General features: G+C 40.2%; 1 protein-coding gene across 1 annotated transcript in view; it reads right to left on the bottom strand.

The window, feature by feature from the left end:
• LOC126234323 (sialin-like) overlaps positions 1-23,905 on the bottom strand; it is a 155,739-nt gene that overhangs the window by 48,857 nt on the left and 82,977 nt on the right. The window contains exons 3-6 of the mRNA XM_049943009.1: positions 23,425-23,655; positions 17,142-17,226; positions 6,306-6,526; positions 3,220-3,366 (exon numbers count right to left, since the gene is read on the bottom strand). Of these exons, the coding sequence (XP_049798966.1) occupies positions 3,220-3,366; positions 6,306-6,526; positions 17,142-17,226; positions 23,425-23,655 (684 nt within the window). The remainder of the gene's footprint in view (positions 1-3,219; positions 3,367-6,305; positions 6,527-17,141; positions 17,227-23,424; positions 23,656-23,905) is intronic.

The following is a 23,905-nucleotide window of genomic DNA, read 5'->3' as shown; positions in this document are numbered from 1 at the left end:
TTGTTTTGACTTTTCTGTACGCTGAGTCAGTCCTGAAAATCATTTCTTTTTTCCATTTCTTCACATTTTGCTTGCATCCGTTTCGTCTTAGCTTCCCTGCACTTCCTATTTATTTCATTCCTAAGTGACTTGTTTGTCTGTATTCCTTAATTGCCCTGAACATTTTCTTTTGTTAAACTTCAGTCTTCCGAAGTATTCCTGCTGTTACCCACGGTTCGGTTACCTTCTTTGTACCGACGATTTTTTTTTTCCAAATTCTGTGACTGCACTGTTTAGAGTTGTCCATTCTTCTTCATCTTGACTGCCTAGTTAGCTACACATTATCGCAGTATCTATAGCCTCAGAGAACTTCAAGCGAACGTCTTCATTCTTTAGTGCTTCTGTATCCCACTTATTTGCACACTCTCTCAAACTTCTTTGCACACTTCTCTCAAACTTCAGCCTACTCTTCATCACTACTAAATTGTGGTCTGAATCAATATCTTCTCCTGGGTACACGTTCGAATCCAACATCTGATTTCGAAATCTCTGCCTGACCATGACGTAGTCTAACTGAAATCTTCCCGTATGTTCCGGGCTTTTCCAAGTACACCTCCTCCTCCGGTGATTTTTGAACATAGTATTCGCTATTACTAGCTGAAACATATTGCAGAAGTCAATTAATCTTTCTCCTCTCTCATTCCTAGTACCAAGCCCATATTCTCCAGTAACCCTTTCTTCTACTCCTTCCCCTAAAATCGCATTCCAATCTTCCATGACTATTACATTTTCATCTCTCTTTGTGTACTGAAGTATTCTCATATACTCTATGTCTTCATCTTCGGCTTGCGACGTCGACATATATACTTGAACTATCGTTTTCAATGATGGTTTGCTGTCGAGTCTGATAAGAAAAACCCTATCACTGAACTGTTCTCAGTAAACCATTCTTTGCCCTATCTTCCTATTCATTACGAAACCTGCTCCAATTATACTGTTTGCATGCCGCTGTTGATATTACGCTATACTCGTCTGACCAAAAATCCTAGTATTCTTTCCATTTCACTTCACCGATCCCTACTATATCTAGATTAAGCCTTAACGCTTTCCTTTTTCAGATTTTATAGCTTTCCTATCAAAATTTTGGCATCCCACGCCCCGACTCGTGGAATGTTATCCTTTCGTTGTTTATTCAATGCTTTTCTCGTGTTCACCTGCCCCTTGGCAATCCGCTCCTGGAGACCTAAATGGTGGACTAGTCAGGAATTTTTTGCCTATGAAGAAATCATCATGTCACTTTTTCAGTTACACGCTCAAAAATGGCTCAAATGGCTCTGAGCACTATGGGACTCAACTGCTGAGGTCATTAGTCCCCTAGAACTTAGAACTAGTTAAACCTAACTAACCTAAGGACATCACAAACATCCATGCCCGAGGCAGGATTCGAACCTGCGACCGTAGCGGTCTTGCGGTTCCAGACTGCAGCGCCTTTAACCGCACGGCCACTTCGGCCGGCTCAGTTACACGCCACATGTCCTGTGGATACACATTATGTGTCTTTACTGCAGTGGATTCCACTGCCTTCTTCATTCTCATGCCGTTGGTCATTGCTGATTATTCCACATTTAGAGGTACATTCTCACTCCAAGGGCAAGAGAGTGCCCTGAACTTCTGTCCGCTCCCCCGCTCTCTTTAACAAGATCGTTGGCTGAATGAGGGGTGACTTCTCATGCCAGATGTCTTCGGCCGCCACTGCTAATTATTTTTATTCAAAATTTAAACGTGGCGGTATTCGAACCCAGAACAGTGGACGTTTTGACTACTAATCAAGACACTACCCTCAGACTACAAGTGTTTCAGGAATACCTCAATCAAAAGGAAGTGCCAAGCAGTTTCCCTCAACAGAGTAAAACCCCATTGGACCCTCAATGATGGACCTTCCTTGGCTACTGTCACTGATATGGGAGAAGCAAGAGACGACGCTACTGCCTCGTATGACGTTGACTCCACCCAGTATGTCGTGCAGCTGGGATATGCGAGTACTCTTCATTTTCTCTCCTCCCACCCTCCCCCATTCCCCACCCAGTACTGCTGTTTTCACAGTAAACGTCTTCGACTTTCGCATCGACGACTTCTCCATCCAACTCCATGACACGACGATCTTAATGTTTGCTACTCCGATGCCCAAACACGATGACTCATCCACCACTCACATCTATTTACTTTGCTATTTCTGGATACTAGTCAATGCTGACGAGGTCAACATGGTGTCCAGAATTGTCAGAGACGGCTGCCGCTCAATTATTGTTCTGCTGCCAGTGCCTTCGCAATATCTCGAAAACTTGATGGAGACACACCTTTCCCGCAAGGACCGACGCCTGCAACCGCCAGTTTGGATCCGAAACTACGTTTTTCCAGGCATTTGTGCCTTCAACCTCCATCTATCACTGAGAAAAGGCCCAGATGTGCCATCCTTCAGGACCAGCTACGACATAGCTGGTCATAAAAGCTTCCTATGTGGTCCTCCCAACGCTGGCCGACCACCTCTTCACCAGTCTCGTTAGTTCCTCATCTTCTCTGTGCTCCGCCCAACCGGTGGCGGGGAGGGGGGTGCGGGGGAGGGGGGGCACAACCGGTGGTGGGGAGGGGGGTGTGGGTGAGGGGGGGTGCCTCAGCAGTGGCAAGCAACGATGAACTGAACAACTTTGATGAAGGAAGTGACAGTCCTCGATTTCAGTTTCCCTTCGATCATTTCTGTATATGCGCATGCTTGCTTATAGTGTGTTTGAGAGACAAATAAATAACTGAGTTATATCAACTAGTTGGGTTTCAGTGTCTATCTCAGCCGAATTTAGTAGCTGAAACCCACAACATTTTCATCCACACAGTTTTCAGATCAGATGGAAATTCATTGACTCTTTTCTGCAGTTAATATTAAAGATTAACAATATTCACTGCAATGAGAAATTTGTTGAAAACTGATAAAATGTCCTTCTAGATGCTCAGTCTTCATTCACAGTCTGATCTGAATTTTTGAGAACCTGAATCATAGTCTTTGTCTCCCATTTTCATTAGATCTGTTCATTCTATATTATCTGCAATGTTTTATGTATTACAGCAACTGGTGTCCATTTATTTACAGAAGTAGGTATGTAAGCATTTCTTCATAATATGGGTGCATAAAATGATTGAGAACAAGTATAACATAAACAGGAGAACAGATATAGATCATATAATTACCTTCTGCACACTCCATCCATGAACATTGCGGAAATATGTAGGTGCTTGAGTTAAAAGAGTGAACATTCCCCATATACATCCCCATGCAAGCATTATGTTCGCTAGGAGCGGCCAGCTTGTAAGAATTTTACACCATGGAATAGGAAGCTGCAACATAAATTTACATTTCAGACATGAGGGAAAATTATTAATTTACACATTAGTCACGGTTTATAATAAAACACATTCATTCTTTGCTGAAAACTGTTACTGTTTGTACCATGTGATTATGTTACAGCACAATACCGACTTGATATGTCTTACAGAAGTTCTGAAAATTTACAAATCTATGTAATTTGGTTTTCTGATTGCAAATTTGAACTTTGGCACCTTATAAGTATGAAAAAAGGTAGTACAGGCAAAAAAATCTGACTTCCAAACTTTTGCCCATAACTTCAAAGTTGTGCATTTTTTGCGTAACAGTTTTCTATATTAAATTAAACAAGACTTAGTTGTCTTCAGTCCCAGTCCTCTCTTATTTACATATTAAAAGTTTTTAATTCATTACTGAAGCACTTCTTTCACTGGTTAATTGGCTTCTTTTATTAACGTTACTGAAAGGAAAGGAGAAGGTATAAGGAGCTGTGAGATAAAATATGCACTGTAATATATGTATATAACATGCAAGCAGCATTATTTGTAATATTACATATTAGTTTCTGTCTTTTTATCCTGGAAAGCCTGAGAAGCGAGAAGTCCTCTACCCCATTGCTATCTGCTCACTTGGAGGAACCTTAAGGAGAACATAGTTCATGTCAGAGGTGGTGCTGTGATGTTTGGGGGCATATTTTGTACTGTGACTTAGGACACTCGTTCACATTAGCATGAACATGAACCAGGATGTTTATCTCAACATTCTCAGTGATCAAGTACTCTACTTTCTACTACATTTTCATGATAATTGTGTTGAGAACACCCCTTTATTCCAACATGAGAACTGCCATGTCTGCAGGGTTGTCCTCATATGTTCCTGGTTTGACGAACACTCAGGCACCTCATCACTCCTTGACTAGCCTCCAAAATCACCAAATACTGATCCCATAGCAAATGTCTGGGACTATCAGGAACACTGGATGGCATGTAACAATCAGTGCTCCCACAACATAACTGTAGGGAATTTAGCCCTTCTTAATTTAGTGATGACAGATGTTACTCAAAACGCAGCTCTTTTAGGTTAAGAGGAAGATACTGGAAGGAAATGAAAAAGCTTTATATTTACAGCTGCTTTCTATTTCTAAGGGAGTGGCAAACAATATAACAACACCCCAAAAAATAGAAGGGGACTTTTCCCACTCATTGTGAGACTGAATTGTAGGACTATCTACATAATCATCTGAAGTAAAATGGAAGTGATGTGTGACTAACAGTTATTTATACAATCATGTGGTTGTAATCTCTATGAATCCTTCAATTAGTTGTTATTTTTCTATAACTGAAGATACATTAATTTCCAGAAAATCCATATGAGTGTCTATGCTTGTTGCTTAAAGGCCACAATAATATTGAAGCAGTAAATGACTTAACTGAATGTATAATGAAGTAAAACATAAAATATATGTTTAATATTCTTACCAATATTATTCCAGCACTTGTTAAGTGAGAGTCTCTCATTTTCTTACACTGAGTTTAAAGTAAAGTAATTCAGAAGTAATTTCAATAATTATCAATACAATTAGATTATCTTTTGCTATTATTGGTTGTTAGTATACTGCTTTGCCAATTAATATAAAATCATCACTGAATGGCTTCACATGGATCTGCCATACCTGAACAAACTCAGACAGCATTCCACACCAAACTGAGGTCATTATCATTCACAGAGGTCACAACCTTAGACATTAGTGTGATTTCTCTTAGGGGTTATTATTTCTTTTCTTGGTGTACTTAGGTTGTTCCAGACATTTTACATAAACTATTATTTGTATTTACTAATTATGATAAATGCCATTATCATCCTCCCTATTCAATCTTTCTTTAAAAATGTAAGCATGTTTGTGTCATTTGGTTACTTTACTTCCACCCTTCAGCATGCTACCACAACCCAATTTTTAAAGGATAGAAATACAAAGTTAATGAGGGTTAATGAATGAATGAATGCAAAAATGAAAAACAAGTAAGGCAGATACCAAGCAATGCTTTCCAGTCCATAATTTCAATGGACAATTTATCCAAAATGAAACACCAGATGAAGAAAGTCCTCAAGATCAAAACTGTAGGGAATTTAGCCCTTCTTAATTTAGTGATGACAGATGTTACTCAAAACGCAGCTCTTTTAGGTTAAGAGGAAGATACTGGAAGGAAATGAAAAAGCTTTATATTTACAGCTGCTTTCTATTTCTAAGGGAGTGGCAAACAATATAACAACACCCCAAAAAATAGAAGGGGACTTTTCCCACTCATTGTGAGACTGAATTGTAGGACTATCTACATAATCATCTGAAGTAAAATGGAAGTGATGTGTGACTAACAGTTATTTATACAATCATGTGGTTGTAATCTCTATGAATCCTTCAATTAGTTGTTATTTTTCTATAACTGAAGATACATTAATTTCCAGAAAATCCATATGAGTGTCTATGCTTGTTGCTTAAAGGCCACAATAATATTGAAGCAGTAAATGACTTAACTGAATGTATAATGAAGTAAAACATAAAATATATGTTTAATATTCTTACCAATATTATTCCAGCACTTGTTAAGTGAGAGTCTCTCATTTTCTTACACTGAGTTTAAAGTAAAGTAATTCAGAAGTAATTTCAATAATTATCAATACAATTAGATTATCTTTTGCTATTATTGGTTGTTAGTATACTGCTTTGCCAGTTAATATAAAACTTGAGTGACTGCACATCCCTAAAAGCTCTTTTACACTATAGGATTTATGGAAATTAATGAATGATAATAATTATTCACAGCTAATTCATAATTTCACATACACAAATTTTTCATAAGCAGAAATCAAATCAATATCAGAATCAGTCTCAGATCAAACCAATATTTGTGGTAGCCTTTCTTGATACTAATATTTATGCTAGAGCAATAGTCACCTTCTTTTCAGAAACACTGTCCCCAATACCATTCTGGATGTGTTTGAGCTCTGACTCACTAATTCTGGGATGATCTGCTGGATTGTCATACACAAGCAACCACCAACCGATGAACCATATTATTCCAATTGTACCAGTTACATAAAACACTGCCTGCCAGTTGAAAAAGTGAATGATCATCCCACAGAGAGGGAAGGTCAATGCGGCACCCACAGAACTACCTGGAATATTTTTGAAAGCACTAGTAAAAAGCTACCTTAAATTACATGACACTGGCATGCAACATTAAAATGTACATAAAAATATCCACATTAAAACATTTTTCACTAAGAATAAAACAGAAATGGTCATTTCATATTGATTTACATAACTCTAAATCTGAATGCTGGATAATGCAACAGGCAAACACTGAAAAACATTTATTTGCATTTTTAAATGTTACATCTTACGATTAATTCAACCACTCATTTTTACTTAGTCTACATCTACAGCTGCACTTTGCATGCTACCTGACGGTGTGCAGCAGAGAATACTTTGTGTACCACTTTCACCTTCTCCCTTTGCTGTTCCAGTCATGAAGGGGCCACAAAATGAATGATTGACACTAAGCCTCGATGTAAGATTAAGGCTCTCTCATTTTGTCTTCAATGTCTTTTTCCAAGTTATGTGCTGGAATAAGAAATATATTGATAGACTATTCCAGAAATGTACTTTCCCAGAATTTTAATAATAAGCCACATGGTGATTCAGAATGCCCCTCTTGCAGCATCTGCCACTTGAGTTGGCTGAGTATCTCCATATGATTTCATGCTTACTAAATGATTCCTAATGAAACGTGTTGCTCTCCTTTGGATCTTCCCTGTTTTGTATATCAATTCTAGGCGGTACGGATCTCAGGCTGGTGAGCAATACTCAGGTATTGGTCAAATGAGGTTTTTGTAAGCTATCTCCTTTGTGGGTGGATTGCATTTCCTGCGGTTTCTTCCAGTGAATCTCAGTCTGGTATCTATCTTACTTGCTTTCAGTTTTATGTGGTTGATTCTCTTTAAATTGTTCTGTATACATATTCCTAGATGTTTTATGGATGCGATTACATCCAGCGATTGTTCTACAATCTTGTAATGATACAATAATGGGACTTTCTGCTTATTTATATGTAGAGCGTTAGATTTATATTTTTATTTATGTTAAGAGTCAGCTGCCTGTATTCTTTCACTTTACTTCATTACAGTTTTCTAGCATTGAGACTTCTCTGTATACAGAATCGTCATCCACAAAAAGCCTCACAGAAATTCCCAAGTGCTCCATTAGGTTATATATATATATATATATATATATATATATATATATATATATATATATATATATATATATGTGTGTGTGTGTGTGTGTGTGTGTGTGTGTGTGTGTGTGTGTGTGTGTGTGTGTGTGTGTGTATTATTGTGAAAGGTAAAGGTCTATGGAACCAAGACACTATACTTGGTGAATATAATAACATATGATCACTTTACGCAACGAAAAGTATTTTATTACAAGACATTGATACGAAGTCGTAATTCACTAACGATGACAATGGCAAGAGAAAACAGGCTGGCCCTAAGATGGTATCACTCAGCTTCACAGCAGCAGTTTAGGCAGACTCTCGATAGTCGATCAGCTGTCAATACTCACCACAGAGTCCCCCCCCCCCCCCCCCCCCCCCCCAAGTAGTGTGGAGCATGGAGATGGAAATAAAGTGCTGGTTCTGTGGTCGACAGGGAAGAGTGGCAACCGGTTGGCGTCAGGCAAAGAGATGTGCAAGATTTCATGACCAGTCATGTCATTGTAGACTCATGAAGGAGACACGACTGGAAAATTTCTCGAGGCAGTGTGAAGCCATGGATCCCAGAGCCACGTAGTCCCATAGCCAGTGAGGAGGACACAGAGGCCAACCCACTCGAGTGAGCAGGACTGTCGGGTCCCACCGCATAGAGGGATGGTGCGTAATTAGTGGGGCAGTGACAGAGAGAGGACCATTGTTCTCGATGGAAGCCACGATGTTGTCTGAGTCAGCGTCGTGTGGAAGCTCGAAGGAGCGGAGAACAGCGATGTGGGCGTTCCTGAGTCGTCGAGCATATGTGAAGGAGCGCGAAGAACGAAAAGGGTGCCATCTCGCAGATGGAGAGAGAGATCCTCGATGCAGGATGCAGATATGTAGACCATGAAGATGGCAACACTTGGAGAAGAATGAGGCAATGACGGTGTAGAGGTCACACAGGGAAAGGGAACATTGTCCAGCAGGGGGTTGTAATATCTCTTTATATTCTACTAATTATCCCTGCACAATTCTATGAGTGAATTACGTTTCCTACTTGACCATCTACATACTCGCAGAATCGATGCGCAAAGTAGTACAGTACTATTACTATTCCACGAGCGCATAATTACTCTTTGTAATATTCTCTCTGGTGTGTTGAGAGGACTTCTAGGATCTTCTCCGTGCCGAATAGCCGCATTGAATAATTGTAATTTTGCTATCGAGATTACTGGAAGAAAGAGATTGAAAATATATTGTATGCTACTCAAGAAAATATATACTGAGCATTTACATCAAAGGTGTGTAAGGAATTTCATTATATATTTATTCTCTAATTGGAAATTTGTACGGAGGTGTCGTTTCGTTGGTAATGAGAAGGGAACTTCCGATGAATTGGAAACGAACCTGCAATTATTAAATCAAAGAGCTCCATTATTTCATCGGATAATTAAACTCTATCAAAGCAAACTTTCCGCTTGATATGAGGTTTCCCGACTGACTACGCAACGCAAGAAAACCAAGACATTTCATTTACACAGGACTGCTGATCGCTTCGAATCATCGAGACTGCGCACAAGGAGAGTCATCGTCCGATTCTGATTAAACAAGTAAAGCTTAATTATAACTTTCTTGAGCGACTGTGATGACTGTGATATGGCTGCTTATGAATGAGATCATTAAAAAAATACTAATAACTAACTTTCCTCATCACCAGCAACAAGCATAACCACAATATTAATTAAAATTATAGGGTGATCACATGGAGTACTGGTTTCGGCAGGTACCCACGCAGAGGTGAACTCATGGTTGGTGCACATGGTAGAAGGCATGTCTTTGGATGACATCTCAAAATCGGATACCGACGGAGGGTCCGCGTCAATGGTCCAGAAAGGTTTAACTCAGTTAAGCGACACAATCTGTTGTTTTCCATTGAGGCAAATGTCTAAAGTGATATTCGTGCACCAGAGCATCCATTGCAGGCCGGAGCAAGGAGGTCGTAATACTGAATAGACCATGTCATCTTGGAGCATAGTGAGCCGTGCGAGCACACAGAGATGGAGTTCGGATGTTGGCAGTAGGGAGTATCAAAGGTCCATTATATAAGATTGTGGCTAAGGAAGAGTTTAGGTCGTCTTAAAAGGCTATGTGGATGCCGAGTAACAGCCACAGAAGGGCCTCTAACCAAAAGCCTAAGTAACACTTGAGAGCTGCTTTAAGTGTGTGGTGCCAAAACTCGGCCAGTCCATTGCTCTGGGGTTGGTACACAGTCGGTTGGAATTTGTTGACACTACACGGGCCACATAACCTAGTAAAGAGGAGTGACTCGAATTGTCTCCCTTGGTTGGTCATGATACAAGAGAGACAATTGAAGTGGGAGGGCTCTGTAGTGACAAAGGCTGAAGCGACTGAATCGTTAGATATGTCTGACAGGGGAACAGCCTCTACCAATCTTCTGGCATGAACGATGACTGATAGTATGTACCTAAAACCTTCCAAAGGGGAAACAGAACCCACGAGGTCGAGGTTTACATGACGGAACCGTCGTTTCGGTATTCTGAATTGTCCTAGAGGGAGCTGAGCATGACGACCGAAGTTGCTCCCCCCTCAAGGTAGGGATGTATGTGTCCAAGAGCGACAGTCGTTTTTTACTACAGGCCAGGCGAAACGTTCTCTCACGAAGCCTGTGGTAGCCTTAATTCGCAGGTGAGCCATGTCATGACTAGCCGAAAAACTTTATGTTGGAGGGAATTATTCTAATGTCAGTGCAGAGGTAGAGTCTCGTTGCAGAGATTGAATGTTTGGATCTTCTGTCTGCATGTACTTTAGTTCTTCCAAGTCCAGGCGAGAAGAAATGGCATGCACACGCAGCATGTAATCGGTGACAACTTATCAGCCCTCCTAACGTAGCGGACGATTGTGGTGTACTAACTAATGAGGTCCATAGGACAGAAACGTCTCGGGCAAAGATCGTTGGCATGAGCGGTTTGTAATCGGTGAAGATCGTTATTTCACCTCCTTCAGTGTCCTCACGAAAGTATCGCACGGCCTCATGCACAACGTGTTCCCGTTCGAATGCTAATCACTTGCGCTGAGAAGGGGAGAGTTTCTTTGAGAACAAATGGAGAGGTTTTCGGCCGTATCATCGATGTGCTCCTGAGTAACGGTGCCGTTTTGCAAGTAAGTGGATGAGCGCCTGTAACCGGCGTACCTGAGAAGAGAAAGTGTGGATCACGTCGTCGGACCACTACACTTTCCGTGCAACAGAAGTGTTCTTCCCCACCAAGGCGTCCATGAAAACGACCTGTAGAGAAGCAGCGTGAGGTACAGGGTGCCAGAAAAAATTTACCACTACGAGGAATTTACTACATATCGTGGTAAGTCTCTGGTAATGGTTCAAATGGCTCTGAGCACTATAGGACTTAACATCTGATGTCATCAGTCCCCTAGACTTAAAACTTCTTAAACCTAACTAACCTAAGGACATCACACACATCCATGCCCGAGGCAGGATTAGAACCTGAGATCGTTGCAGGAGCGCGGTTCCGGACTGAAGCGCCTAGCACCGCTCGGCCACAGCGACCGGCCATCGTGTCCTCCATCCCCAATATAAGTTTTGTTGCTCGTCTTTTAAATCAGACTGTCCATTCCCTACTATCGCCTTGACATCGTTAGTGCAAGCATTCATATCCACTTTTACATTTGAAATGCTTGTGTTCATGTTATTCGTTTCCGTTTTTACGTTTGAAAGACGAATGTTTAAATCCATGAATGTTTTTAGTGATTAAAATTCTTTTGGGTATTATGCCGCATCATCGCTAAAAACTAACAACAATAATAAACTAAATACGACGTTTCGGCCGAATTGCAACGGTCTTCGTCAGGGCACGACCGGTTTTGCATGGGGATGGGTGCTTCTATTTATTACAGACTATCGAAAAAAAATTAATATTGAGTGTCGTGTAATATTTTGTCTAATGTAATATCTTGTATAGACACCTTTCATTAATCTGACACGTTCCACATCATTACAAAGTGTCGTATTCATGATCTATGGAACAAGTACTAATCTAATCTAATCTCTAATCTAATCTGACATCACTGTTGTAAAACTCTTAATTGGCCCTCTAATATGATTGGCTAGTCATGACGTAAGGGAAGATGGAAGGAAAGAGGCTATTCGTGGATGTTCATGTCGTCAACGATTGGTAGCTGTCCGCCAAACAGCGTTCGGCTTCTGGTCGGCAGGATTTCCTCCTGGAGTGCGCGGAAGTGGACTGACAGTTGCTCTACAGCTGTTTGTGCAGATACGTCCGTGTCCCGTGTAGCTTCTGCCCCGCGACCGCTCGCTGCCCGTTGGACTGGGATAGCCGGCAGCCAGGACGCCGGGAGTTTGTAGCCATCTTCTCTGTCGATGTTGTCAGACTGCTTAATAATTTAGATCGCGTCCCGTATTTTGCGTTCTCGCATCCACGATACTTTCGCTAGTACTCAGGCCTCCTGGAACCTGATAGGTTGTCCACAGTCACGTTGGTGTTCGCTATCGCCGATTTATTATGTTGTTATAATCGTACATAGCGTTCGTGTTCTACTACTCTTAAGTTGACGGGTCTCCCTGTTTCTCTTATGTAGGCAGCTCCGCACTCACACCGTAGTTCGTAAACACCTGCAGTATTAAAATTGCTGACTACATCCTCGGTGGAACCTATAATTTCGTGGATCCTGTGAGTGCTTCGAAAAACCGGTTAGAAACCTCGTCTGCAGAGGACATTGCCTAGCCGTTCACTGGCGGCTGTTACATATGGTAAGTGTACCAGTGGAAGCTTCTCTTCTTTCCCTTCTTCTCGTGTTCTGCTCCCTTGGGTTTTAGCTACTGATGTTGTCATCATAGCTGTTGGCATGAAACGTGTGTTGTAGCTCTGTTAATTCTTCTTTGATGTTATTTTCATCGCTTATCCGGTAGGCTCGGGCAGTTAACGTATGCAGAACAGAATACTTTAGAGCTGGGTGGTGGTGGCTCTCCACGTGCAGGTACCGATTAGTGTGCATTGGTTTCTGGCACACTTTTTGTCCCTGTTTACCTTCGGCAGCCCTGTATACTTCCACATCCAGAAATGGCAAGGTACCATTGTTTTCAGGCTCATGTGTGAACTTCATATTTTTGTGCAGGCTATTTAAGTGCTGGAGGAAGTTTCCCAATTCCGCTTCACCGTGAGGCCAGATAGCGAATGTGTCGTCCACATGTCGTAGCCAACAACTGGGACGTAACGGAGCAGAAGCTAGGGCCGTTTGCTCAAAGGCTTCCATGAAGATGTCCGCAGCTACAGGGGAGAGCGGGGAACCAGAGTGTTCGTAACATTTTCCCCGCCAGGTGAAGTATGTAGATGACAGGCATAAGCGCACCAAATCGCAGATATCTGGTGGGATCCGATCCTGTAGAATGCGCAAAGTCTCCTCAATAGGTACGTTAATGAAGAGAGACTTGATGTCAAAGCTGACCATAATGTCTGATGGCTTTATTCGCTTTTCCCTAATCTGTTGTATGAAGTGGGAAGAGTCTTTCACGTAGAGTCTGTTTGTCCCACAAGACGGCGTAACTTAGGTGACAGATGTTTCACAACATAATACATACTTCACCTAGCGGGGAAAATATCACGAACAGTTAGATGGAGTGGCAATGGGTTCCCCGCTCTCCCCTGTAGCTGCGGACATGTTCATGGAAGCCTTTGAGCAAACGGCCCTAGCTTCTGCTCCGTTACGTCCCAGTTGTTGGCTACGACATGTGGACGACACATTCGTTATCTGGCCTCACGGTGAAGCGGAATTGGGAAACTTCCTCCAGCACTTAAATAGCCTGCACAAAAATATGAAGTTCACACATGAGACTGAAAACAATGGTACCTTGCCATTTCTGGATGTGGAAGTATACAGGGCTGCCGAAGGTAAACAGGGACAAAAAGTGTACCAGAAACCAATGCACATTAATCGGTACCTGCACGTGGAGAGCCACCACCACCCAGCTCTAAAGTATTCTGTTCTGCATACGTTGGCTGCCCGAGCCTACCGGATAAGCGATGAAAATAACATCAAAGAAGAATTAAAAGAGCTACAACACACGTTTCGTGCCAACAGCTATGATGGCAATATCAGTAGCTAAAACCCTAGGGAGCAGAACACGAGAAGAAGGCAAAGAAGAGAAGCTTCCACTGGTACACTTACCATATGTAAAAGCCGCCAGTGAACGGCTGGGCAACGTCCTCTGCCGACGAGGTTTCTAACCGGTTTTTCGAAGCACTCACAGAATCCACGAAATTATAGGTTCCACCAAGGATGTAGTCAGCAATTTTAACACTGCAAGTGTTTACGAACTACGGCGTGAGTGCGGAGCTGCCTACATAAGAGAAACAGGGAGACCTGTCAGCTTAAGAGTAGTAGAACACGAACGCTATGTACGATTATAACAACATAATAAATCGGCGGTAGCGGAACACCACCGTGACTGTGGACAACCTATCAGGTTCCAGGAAGTCCGAGTACTGGCGAAAGAATCGTGGATGCGAGAACGCAAAATACGGGAGGCGATCTAAATTATTAAGCGGCCTGACAACATCGACAGAGAAGATGGCTACAAACTCCCGGCGTCCTGGCTGCCGGCCATCCCAGTCCAACGGGCAGCGAGCGGTCGCGGGGCAGAAGCTACACGGGGCACGGACGTATCTGCACAAACAGCTGTAGAGCAACTGTCAGTCCACTTCCGCGCACACCAGGAGGAAAGCTTGCGGACCAGAAGCCGAACTTTGATTGGCAGACAGCTACCAATCGTTGACGACATGAACATCCACGAATAGCCTCTTTCCTTCCATCTTCCCTTACGTCATGAATAGCCAATCTTATTAGAGGGCCAATTAAAAGTTTTACAACAGTCACATCAGACATCAGTAGTCTGTAATAAATAGAAGCACCCATCACCATGCAAAACCAGTCGTGCCCTGAGGAAAGCCGTTGCAATTCGGCCGAAACGTCGGTTTTAGTTTATTATTGTTGTTAGTTTTTAGCACTGACGCGGCATAATACCCAGAAGAATTTTAATCACTATGACACCGGCCGTGGAAGCCTGCGTTCTTATATCATGAATGCTTGCTTCAACCATTACAGAGTGTCTTCCCCAATTACAATTCCCATAACAGATTTTGGACTTCCTTGAGCACTTTCAGAGCCCTGATGATCGTTAAAATATCTAGTATGATTACATGCTGCTGAAGTTAAACCATAATGTAGTTCTTATGACAGCTCTAAAGTAACCACTTCCTCATTCGTGTAACATGAAGTCCCCTTTCCACACCATATGTTGCCTGCCAGTTCGCCTCTAGACACCCCACCAGCACTGCTCAGTGCCAGTAAGATGGGTATCCTATATAGATCCATGTCAGTAAGTTACAGTCTGTCTCCCTTCCAACTTACAGTCTTTCTTACGTCTAATATTTAATAAAATGGAATTATTAATAAAATGGACAGTCACGCTTTGGCTTGTACTATTAGGACAGGAGTATTTACGGTGTATAAAAGTACCGTTCTTTCTTTTTCAAACTGTCCCATAGAACATGTTTTACATTCAGTAATTTCGTATAAATAATTAATAGTGTACTTCCACACAGTGTGGTAGTAAAGAAATAATTTACAACTAGAATGCACGCTTAAATGATTATGAAAGTATCATGCTGCATTCACTGATTGTATTCATGAGGAGGGCCTGACCTGGTAGCAGCAAATCTATGGTATATCTAACTGTGGCTGTTTAGTGTTCGTGACCGATAGCTAGAGCACAATCCTATGGTCTGATATACTGCCTGTCAAGATTGCGCATAGTGCTTACTCATGGTTAAACTTTATATAATTCTCAATTGATTTCTTTGCATTCAAAAGTTAACTTCTGTATTACTATATATAATACAGGTATCAGTATTTCAAGAGACGCTTTCTCACAACTTGGTGATTTTGGTGTAGTCAGATTAGTTCTACAATGAGTGGTTGAATTACTATTGAGTTTTTAATATTTCGATATTCATTCATTTTTAAAAGTAATAGAAGTCTCAGTTCTTAGGGCTGGAAAAGCATTCTGTCAGTCGCTGTCCAATTGACGAGCATAGACTTGCCTGCCTTGTAACTACTCTGACCAGTTCTTTGTATCATCTCGCTAACCACCACTGGATTAGGAATTCCCCAGTGCTGCTGAAACTGGAGGCCAGACCATCGTCGTTGTGGTTGAATACTACTTTAGCACCCTCAAAATTTTAAGATCATAGCTTAGCTGGTCGGGCCATCTCCAGCATACATTTCATGTTACAAACATGTAATATTGAGATACCGTGTATGAAGGAGCAGAATCCATACATACTATGAAATGGATGGATGTATGAATGTGTGTGTGTGTGTGTGTGTGTGTGTGTGTGTGTGTGTGTGTGTGTGTTCCACATCTACTCCTATACCACTGGGCCAGTTTCAACAAATCTTGTTACGCATATCCCTTACTGTCAGTTAACAATTACTGTCGGAGTAAGAACCACCTGCCTATCATACTTCAGCAGATATGACGTCGTAAACAATTAGATGCGTGAAAAAATGCCGCATCATGCACGACGTTTAAATTTATTACTTCTTTGGTTCAAATGGTTCAAATGGCTCTGAGCACTATGGGACTCAACATCTTAGGTCATAAGTCCCCTAGAACTTAGAACTACTTAAACCTAACTAACCTAAGGACATCACACACACCAATGCCCGAGGCAGGATTCGAACCTGCGACCGTAGCAGTCTCGCGGTTCCGGACTGCAGCGCCAGAACCGCTAGACCACCGCGGCCGGCGTATTACTTCTTTGCTACGAACTCTATTCACAATTCATTTTGCAGGCAGTAACCTCTTTTACAGCTGAATGTACCTACAAAATTATATCTTTGTAAGACACACTGTTCAGAAAATATGATATTATACACCCTGAGATGCGTGAAAAACTCTCGCATCACGTACGACTTTTAAATTTAGTACTTCTTGGCTTCTACATATATTCGCAACAAATTTCGCAAACAGACTTCAAATAAGCCGCTGAATGTACCTACAGAAATACGTCATTGTACGACGCATAGTTCAAGAGATATGACGTCATAAATGCTGAGATGCGTGAAGAAATGCACTTATCCTTTACTACACAGACATTGCTAAAGTCAAGTCAAGGAAAACCCAGCCACCTGCCAGCACTTTTGATAGCTTTCCGCTGCGAAGCTCAAACTGCTGTAGGAAAACAATAGCCGTGTAAAAGACCTACGAAGAGGCGTTGCCGCAGGAATGTCTACAAAACCGTGGTGTAGACGCGCGAAGCAGCTGTAGTTATACATTTGCACATTACGTGTATTTCTTTGTACGACTACTTCCTAATTTCAAAGATATTTTCATGAATACATGGAAATGAACTACTCTACAGTATCGGTTGCGAGAAGCATAATAATGCAATTAATGCGTCTACAGTAATAGCTAAATTTATCCTTACCCATGATTGCGCTCATAAATTTCCCCCTTTCGTTGGTTGGTATCCATCTCGAGATCATGTAGGTAAGGGATGGCCAGCAGAAACCCTGACAACACAAAAGTTATTATGCATTATTTCACATCAAAAATTTCCTTACGCAATAAAATGCTTCAATGAGCCAGTAACCAGCTACGAAAGTCATTTTTAAAGTAAAGAACCTTCTCACATGAGGAACGGCACAATTTCCTCCGCTACCTTTTCTTACATATTCCTCTTAATTGTTGAACAGGAACGGTAGTTTACCGATTGTTTGTGCGATTTCAAAATTTGTGACAAAAATTAACGATCGCTCCAAGTGTGAGGCTCGTAGTGTAACACAGATAGGAGATGTTTATGGAAATGTGATACATCAAGGCCTGCTTCGAAAATATTGTATCATGTTTAATGGCGACCGAACGAATATTCATGATGAAGAACAATCAGGCCGACTTTCAATTGTGACTGACGAACTCAAGGACTGAGGGGAAAAAGTCAACAGGATACTCTTTTAAACTACTGAAGGACGATACTTTCCTGAAACTTCACGATCAGTTCTTTATCAAATGAAGACCTCTCTCAAAGAAGGTGGTATATCACAACTTCATATTTTTTGAGAAAGTAAAAATAATTCTTATTTCCTTTTGTGCTATGGATTTATTTAAACGTTTCATTATGTATGGTCGAGTGAAACACTGTATATTATAGAAGAGGAACGTGTATTTAGTATATTTTACAAGATTTAGAAAGTTATATTAATTTCTATGTAGCTTTCAGTGCAAGAACGTTGCATATCCTGTAAAACTTCATAATGAAATAACGTTGCAAATCAAAAGAATATTAATTTTCTGTTATAATGGCAAAAATAATGGAAAGTATAAAAGAATATATTATCTGAGATACTGAAATAATACAATGTATTTATTTCATTACTCTCCAAACTAAAAAAAACTAGTTCTATATAGGACAGGAAAGAAAAAATTAAACAGAGAAAAAATAAGTTGAACTGTTCAGTCGAAAGGGAGTTCACATACAATTCCCTGTTTGTGCATACAGATATTTACACATACCCAACAACACCCTCATTATGCCGGCCGATATAGAAAGAAGGTCTTTATACAACAAAGGATGCACCCACTATACGAGCATCAACAATTTTGTCACGTTAGAATTCACTTAGCTTCGACATAATGAACTCACTGCGACACAAACAGTGTTCTGACCGCGACTGACACTTGTAACATATCGAGGAGACTGCACAGGCATTGCACAGGTATCGGAATATTAACTTGACATTCATTGTCTCTCTTGTTTTTAGCAGAGAACGACGTAGTCAAGGCTGAACGACAGTGTGACTAAGACGCAGATACACTGCATCTGGACCATATGAATTGATATTCAACCAGGTAACTAGTAATTTTCAAGTTTGGGTCACATTGCGTAATTACTTCAAGAACACTGGCAGAAAAAGAATCGTTCCGGCTCATTTCCTTTGTAATGAAAGGTGTACTTAAACAAGTTTCAGGTATCATAAACTCCCATTTCCCTTCATAAGTAATCATGACATCCATTAGTCTCCGTTTTGTTCCGGTTAATGTAAAAGTACGTACCAAGGCAAAGTTATGTCCCCAAAGCTTATGTCTACTGTTCTGTAATATCCTGTCAAAACAATTTAGTTGTACAAAGGTATCATTGGGCAGTTTTTTCCAGACTAATGGCCAGACCAAGCAAATTATTCTAGTGTACGATTTTTACGTTATAATGTTATCAGTATTCTTATGTACCACTTTTGATGTGTTAGTTTTTTCAGACACGTCTTAAGCAGTTGTAGAAATAGATTTTCCTCTGTTCACTTTACTTTTCTTGACACTCTTCTTCCAGTCTGATGGATCTATTTTCCTTTGTAGGTTTTCATGTAACGATGAAAAATCGTTTTGAGTGAAACTTACATCAGCCATGTCCGCCATTTTCATTGGATCAACTCTCCAGCTACAAAATAGCTCAACTTATGACAGAAAAAAGACATTTATTGCTATGGTAGCGTGTCTTATGTGATGTACTACTCTTTTACAGTAAAATCCCAACTTTGCCTAAAATGTGATATACAACCTTCCTTGACGGAGTTCTTCAAATTGTAAATGGTGATTTTTGACTATAGAAAAGTGCACCATGTGCAGTCCTTGACTCTATCAGAAGAATACAAAAGACAACGACTGTGGGTGCACAGACTTTCCTCACTCGGTACGAAATGAATGACGAGGAGCTTTTGAACCGTATTGTTACTGGTGACAAATTGAAACATTTTCTGGATAAGAAGCACTATGGAAATGAGAACGAACTGAAGGAGGGTGTCAGTGACTGCCTCAATAAGCTGGCGGCAAAAGTGGCGTGAATAAAAGTCCCGCAGACCCCATAGTGCGTGGAGTTGGTGATGGCGACGGAAATAGGCGGGAGGGGGTGTCAGGAGAGGGAGTCGTGCAGAGAGAGCTCCGTATTTTGGGGGTCCCAAGCTGACTTTAGTGATTTGTTTAAAAATGTATTCTTATAAGCTAGCCATGGAAACTCAATTAACGAGAAGCGAGTAGCAGTCAGCCAGCAGACATTTCGTACTGTTTATTGTTTAATGTTAACAAGAATGCTACAGCGCACGGCGGCCAACACAGCGTACAGCGAAGCGAAAAGATTCCACCAGCTCTACTTTTCTACCCAAGCAGTGAGCGATACGCTGCAGTGTTCCCAAATCAGCTTTTTCGGAGTTAACTCTGGCTTCTTTTTAATGCCATTTAGCTGGCAAGCGACTGATTCAGCTTGTGTGCGGAAGTATAGCTTTTTTCACAATCATTTGGCGTTTTTTTCTGGCTTTATTTGTCTTGACTATAGTCAAGCATTGAAATCTATGTTGATTAAAGGAGAATTATTCGCACTGACCTAAAATTTCAAAAGACACGATAATATTCCTTGAAAATGTGTTACTAGATTGAATTAAAAAGCACAATGGTACGCTAGCTTGCGCTCTGGAATGCGCTACCTTCTTTACTCCGTACTTCCTTCAACTAGAACTGACCACAATAGGCTCCCATTAAGTTTTTTGCAAGTTTGTGAGTGATGCAGTGCTACAGAGCAAGTAAACTCCTAATTGAAAGTGACTCATACACTACAATCGTGTACATGGGTTATCTCTGTAACACAGTTTATTTCCTCCTCATCTAAGCTGTGTTGCATTAATGTGAAACGTGTGCTGTTTTTACATGTTTTAAGTAAGTTAAAATCACGATGTCTAGAAACAGTTCTTATTTAAGGAGTACATTGAAGCGAAAATTAAAAGCCTCTCAATACAAAGAAGTTACAATGACAATAAAGGTAGATAGACTCTGCCAACGATCAGCTACACGCCCAGAACAAATATCTACTAAATTAGTACAGAAATTGTAATTGGAGAAATGTCTGACGATATAAAATTTAAGCTGGAAGTCAATACAACTGCAAAAACGAAAAGGGGAATGAAGTTTGACAGTTTGCAAGTTCTTAGAGGACACGGTACCAGCGCTGAAAATGAATCCAGTCTAAATACTGGTGACGCACAATTTGAAAACTGACCACAAGCATTAGACGCCAATTTACCACCAACTGATTGTTCTTCTCAACTTCAAGATAATCAGAAAAATGCACATTTTAGCGCTGACAGACGTTTATTACAAGATAAACTGAATGAAGAGACTAAACTAAAAATTATAAATAGCAAGCCACGCAAGCTTCATGTTCTTTTCCCTAGAGATACTAAGATCAAAAGATCGTTTAGCTGCGATTATTATTATAATTTGCTCGAACAGGCCAGAAAATCGAACGATTTTGTCCACACTATTCCCCTCCGTGAAATGCAGTATACTTGTAGCGCGTTGGTTTTCGCAATGAAGAAAATTCATGGTGTGAACTACGAATTAGTGATTGACAAGGTCGAAGTGAGAAAATAAAAGCACCTGAAAGTTGTGCTATACATTTAAATGCGTGTATTACTTACAGCATCTGGAAACATGGAAAAATCATTAATATGCTCTTCAATGAAGGGCATGACCAAATGAAGGTATCATTTCTAGAATGCTGGATGTAACAAGGACGTTATCTCTATCTCAAATTGCTTTCCACGGCCATCGTGAATCTGAAGTAGGAGAACAGAGGGAATTTCGTAAATATAATATACTTCCTAACAGAGTATGGCCCTCTTCTGAGAGCACATCTTTCAAGTAAAAACTTAAACGAAGTATTTGAGAATGATATTCAAAACGAGATGATACAACTGTTAAATGATTGTGTTTTAGAAGTGATCATCAGTTAAATGTAGCAGAAGCCATAGCTTTCACTCATTGTAAACACAGCTCCCAGTGTAGAGTGTATCAAGGAAGGAAAACCTCAGTGTTTTTTTAATATATTTGCACTTGGATTCAAGCAAACCAAAGAGAAATCAGTTTGAAATAAAGAATTATTTTTTTAAAATCCCATGATGTAAGAGGTCATGATGCTGATAGTTTCGAAAAAGAAATAATAATTGATTTATAAAATATGTACATCCAATTGGATAGATGCAGATGTCAAGGATATGATGGTGCTTCATCTATGAGTGGCAAATACTCTGGTTTGCAGTCAAGAATTAAAGCATGGTACCCCAATTCTTCAGTTTATACATTGTTCACAACATAATTTAAATTTGGTACTAAATGAGTCTTTCATGACTGTAATGGAAATGTAACTATTTTTTGAGAAAATACAATGGTTTTTTATAGTGCTTCTGTTTTTAGATGGTAACAAATAAATGTATCTATTGCAGCTGAGAGATGTGTTACAACGATTCAACTGGATGGTCTCCCAGATTCGACACATTCTTATCAATCAGAATTTAATAAAAATTCTGTAGTCCCTTTCGAACACCATTTTAAAGACTAAGAGGAAAGCAGAGATGGAGGGAACTTCTAATTTGATAAAAAACGTGCAAACTTTTGATATTCCAAAGTAAGATTTTGGAAAATGTTAACATAGGTTCCAAACTACGCAGTCCCATGCTGCGGTAGACAGTGCTTCTCAATTTGATCAAACTGCAAGAAACTGTCTAGTCATCTTAAGAAACAATTTTGAAATTTATGTGGAAGAAGCGAAAGTAGTAGCGAAAGTTTGGAGCACTGATCTTAATTTGAACTCAAAACGTACACATAAAGTGAAGAAATTTTTATTTGAGCAGAATTCTGGATACATTAAAGTAAAAGTTTTCAGTTCTTTTGTAGATATTTTAATTCAACAGATAAATAAATGTTTTACCAGTTAACAGAATCATAATTATTTTTATTTCTTACATCCTGTTCATCTTTTCAGTTGATACTCAGAAAATATATTCAGGAAAGAGCAGAATTGATTAGAAAGTTCAAATCAGATTTTACGACATAAACGTATTGTCCTAAAAACACTTATGCTGAAAGAATATGGAAAGAAAGGGCATATGTGTTATCATTTCTGTTCCCTGATGCGTGCACAGCTCTTCAGCTGTACTTAACCCTGCCAGTTACTCCTACTATGGTAGAAAGATAATTTTCTAAATTGAAAGTAATCAAAAACATTTATGAGATACTCAGTGCCTGAGCCTAGATTAAGTGCTTTAGGAAGTCTAGGCAATGAAAGTGAAACACGCTATTCTCTTAATCTGGAAGGCATTATCAAAAGATTTTTGGGTGCTAAGAGTAGGAGAACTTGAAAGATGGTTGTTTCACAAAACTAAAGGCGTTGCATCAATAGGTGAGTTTATTTCACTTTTAATTTGAATTGTGGTGTGTGAATGTCTGTTTTCGCATTTGTTCTTTGAAGATTTATTAGTATGCATGGCCCTCAAAATTATTTGCCAGTTCCCCCGCGAAAAAACCAAAGTTATGCCACTGAGTGGCAAAGGAGTGTATAGAATGCATAGGAAAGCCTCTGAAGCACTATGACAAATGCTTAAATTTGAACAGTGACTTCGCAGGAAAATAGCGAAGATATCAAAAATTCTGTAAAATTAGTTTTCTTTCATTATTCTGAATAGAACTGTTCGCATAAACTGACTTCATTAGTTTTAGAATTATACTCTTATATTCTACTTTTTGAAAAACTTAAAATAATACTTCTTCTAAAATTTATGTTCATCTGAGGTACAAATGTTGTTCACTTCCGTGTATATGTAATTAGCTGTTCATGTTTAATTAGCTATCTCAGATAAGACTACTTTACTGCATATAGAGGATGTACTCACCCCACAAATTCCTTGGAAAATCCTGAGGGCTACCAGGACCCTGTAGTCAAGTGATGCAAAAAGAGGTATTAGCAGTGTTGTAACGGAAATCATAAGATTACTGATGCCGAACACTTTCTTTGTGCCATAATGCCGCCCCATCATTCCTCCAGGTAACTGCGCTGCCCAGTAGAACCAGAAAAATGCTCCCAGGACAACGTTTTGCTCATGTTCGTCCCAGTCAAATCTGAGCTGAAAAACATGAATGAAATTGGTTCAAGCAAACTTTTCAAAGAAACAACATAATAAACTGCTCAAAAGACGACTTGCAGCACCCTCGTGAATTGCATAGTGTGTGTGTGTGTGTGTGTGTGTGTGTGTGTGTGTGTGTGTGTTTATCGTTAATCACTTTTCAAATGCTCCTGAGCACAGTACGACCGCGATAATTCGACACCGGATAATCCGGCAGACCCGATGCAGCAGTACGCATCAGAAATTTTCC

The sequence above is a fragment of the Schistocerca nitens genome, chromosome 2 (assembly GCF_023898315.1).
Source record: "Schistocerca nitens isolate TAMUIC-IGC-003100 chromosome 2, iqSchNite1.1, whole genome shotgun sequence".
NCBI classification, from domain to species: domain Eukaryota; kingdom Metazoa; phylum Arthropoda; class Insecta; order Orthoptera; family Acrididae; genus Schistocerca; species Schistocerca nitens.
Note: the sequence above shows the minus strand (reverse complement) of the source record. Positions and strands in the feature narration are given on the sequence as shown.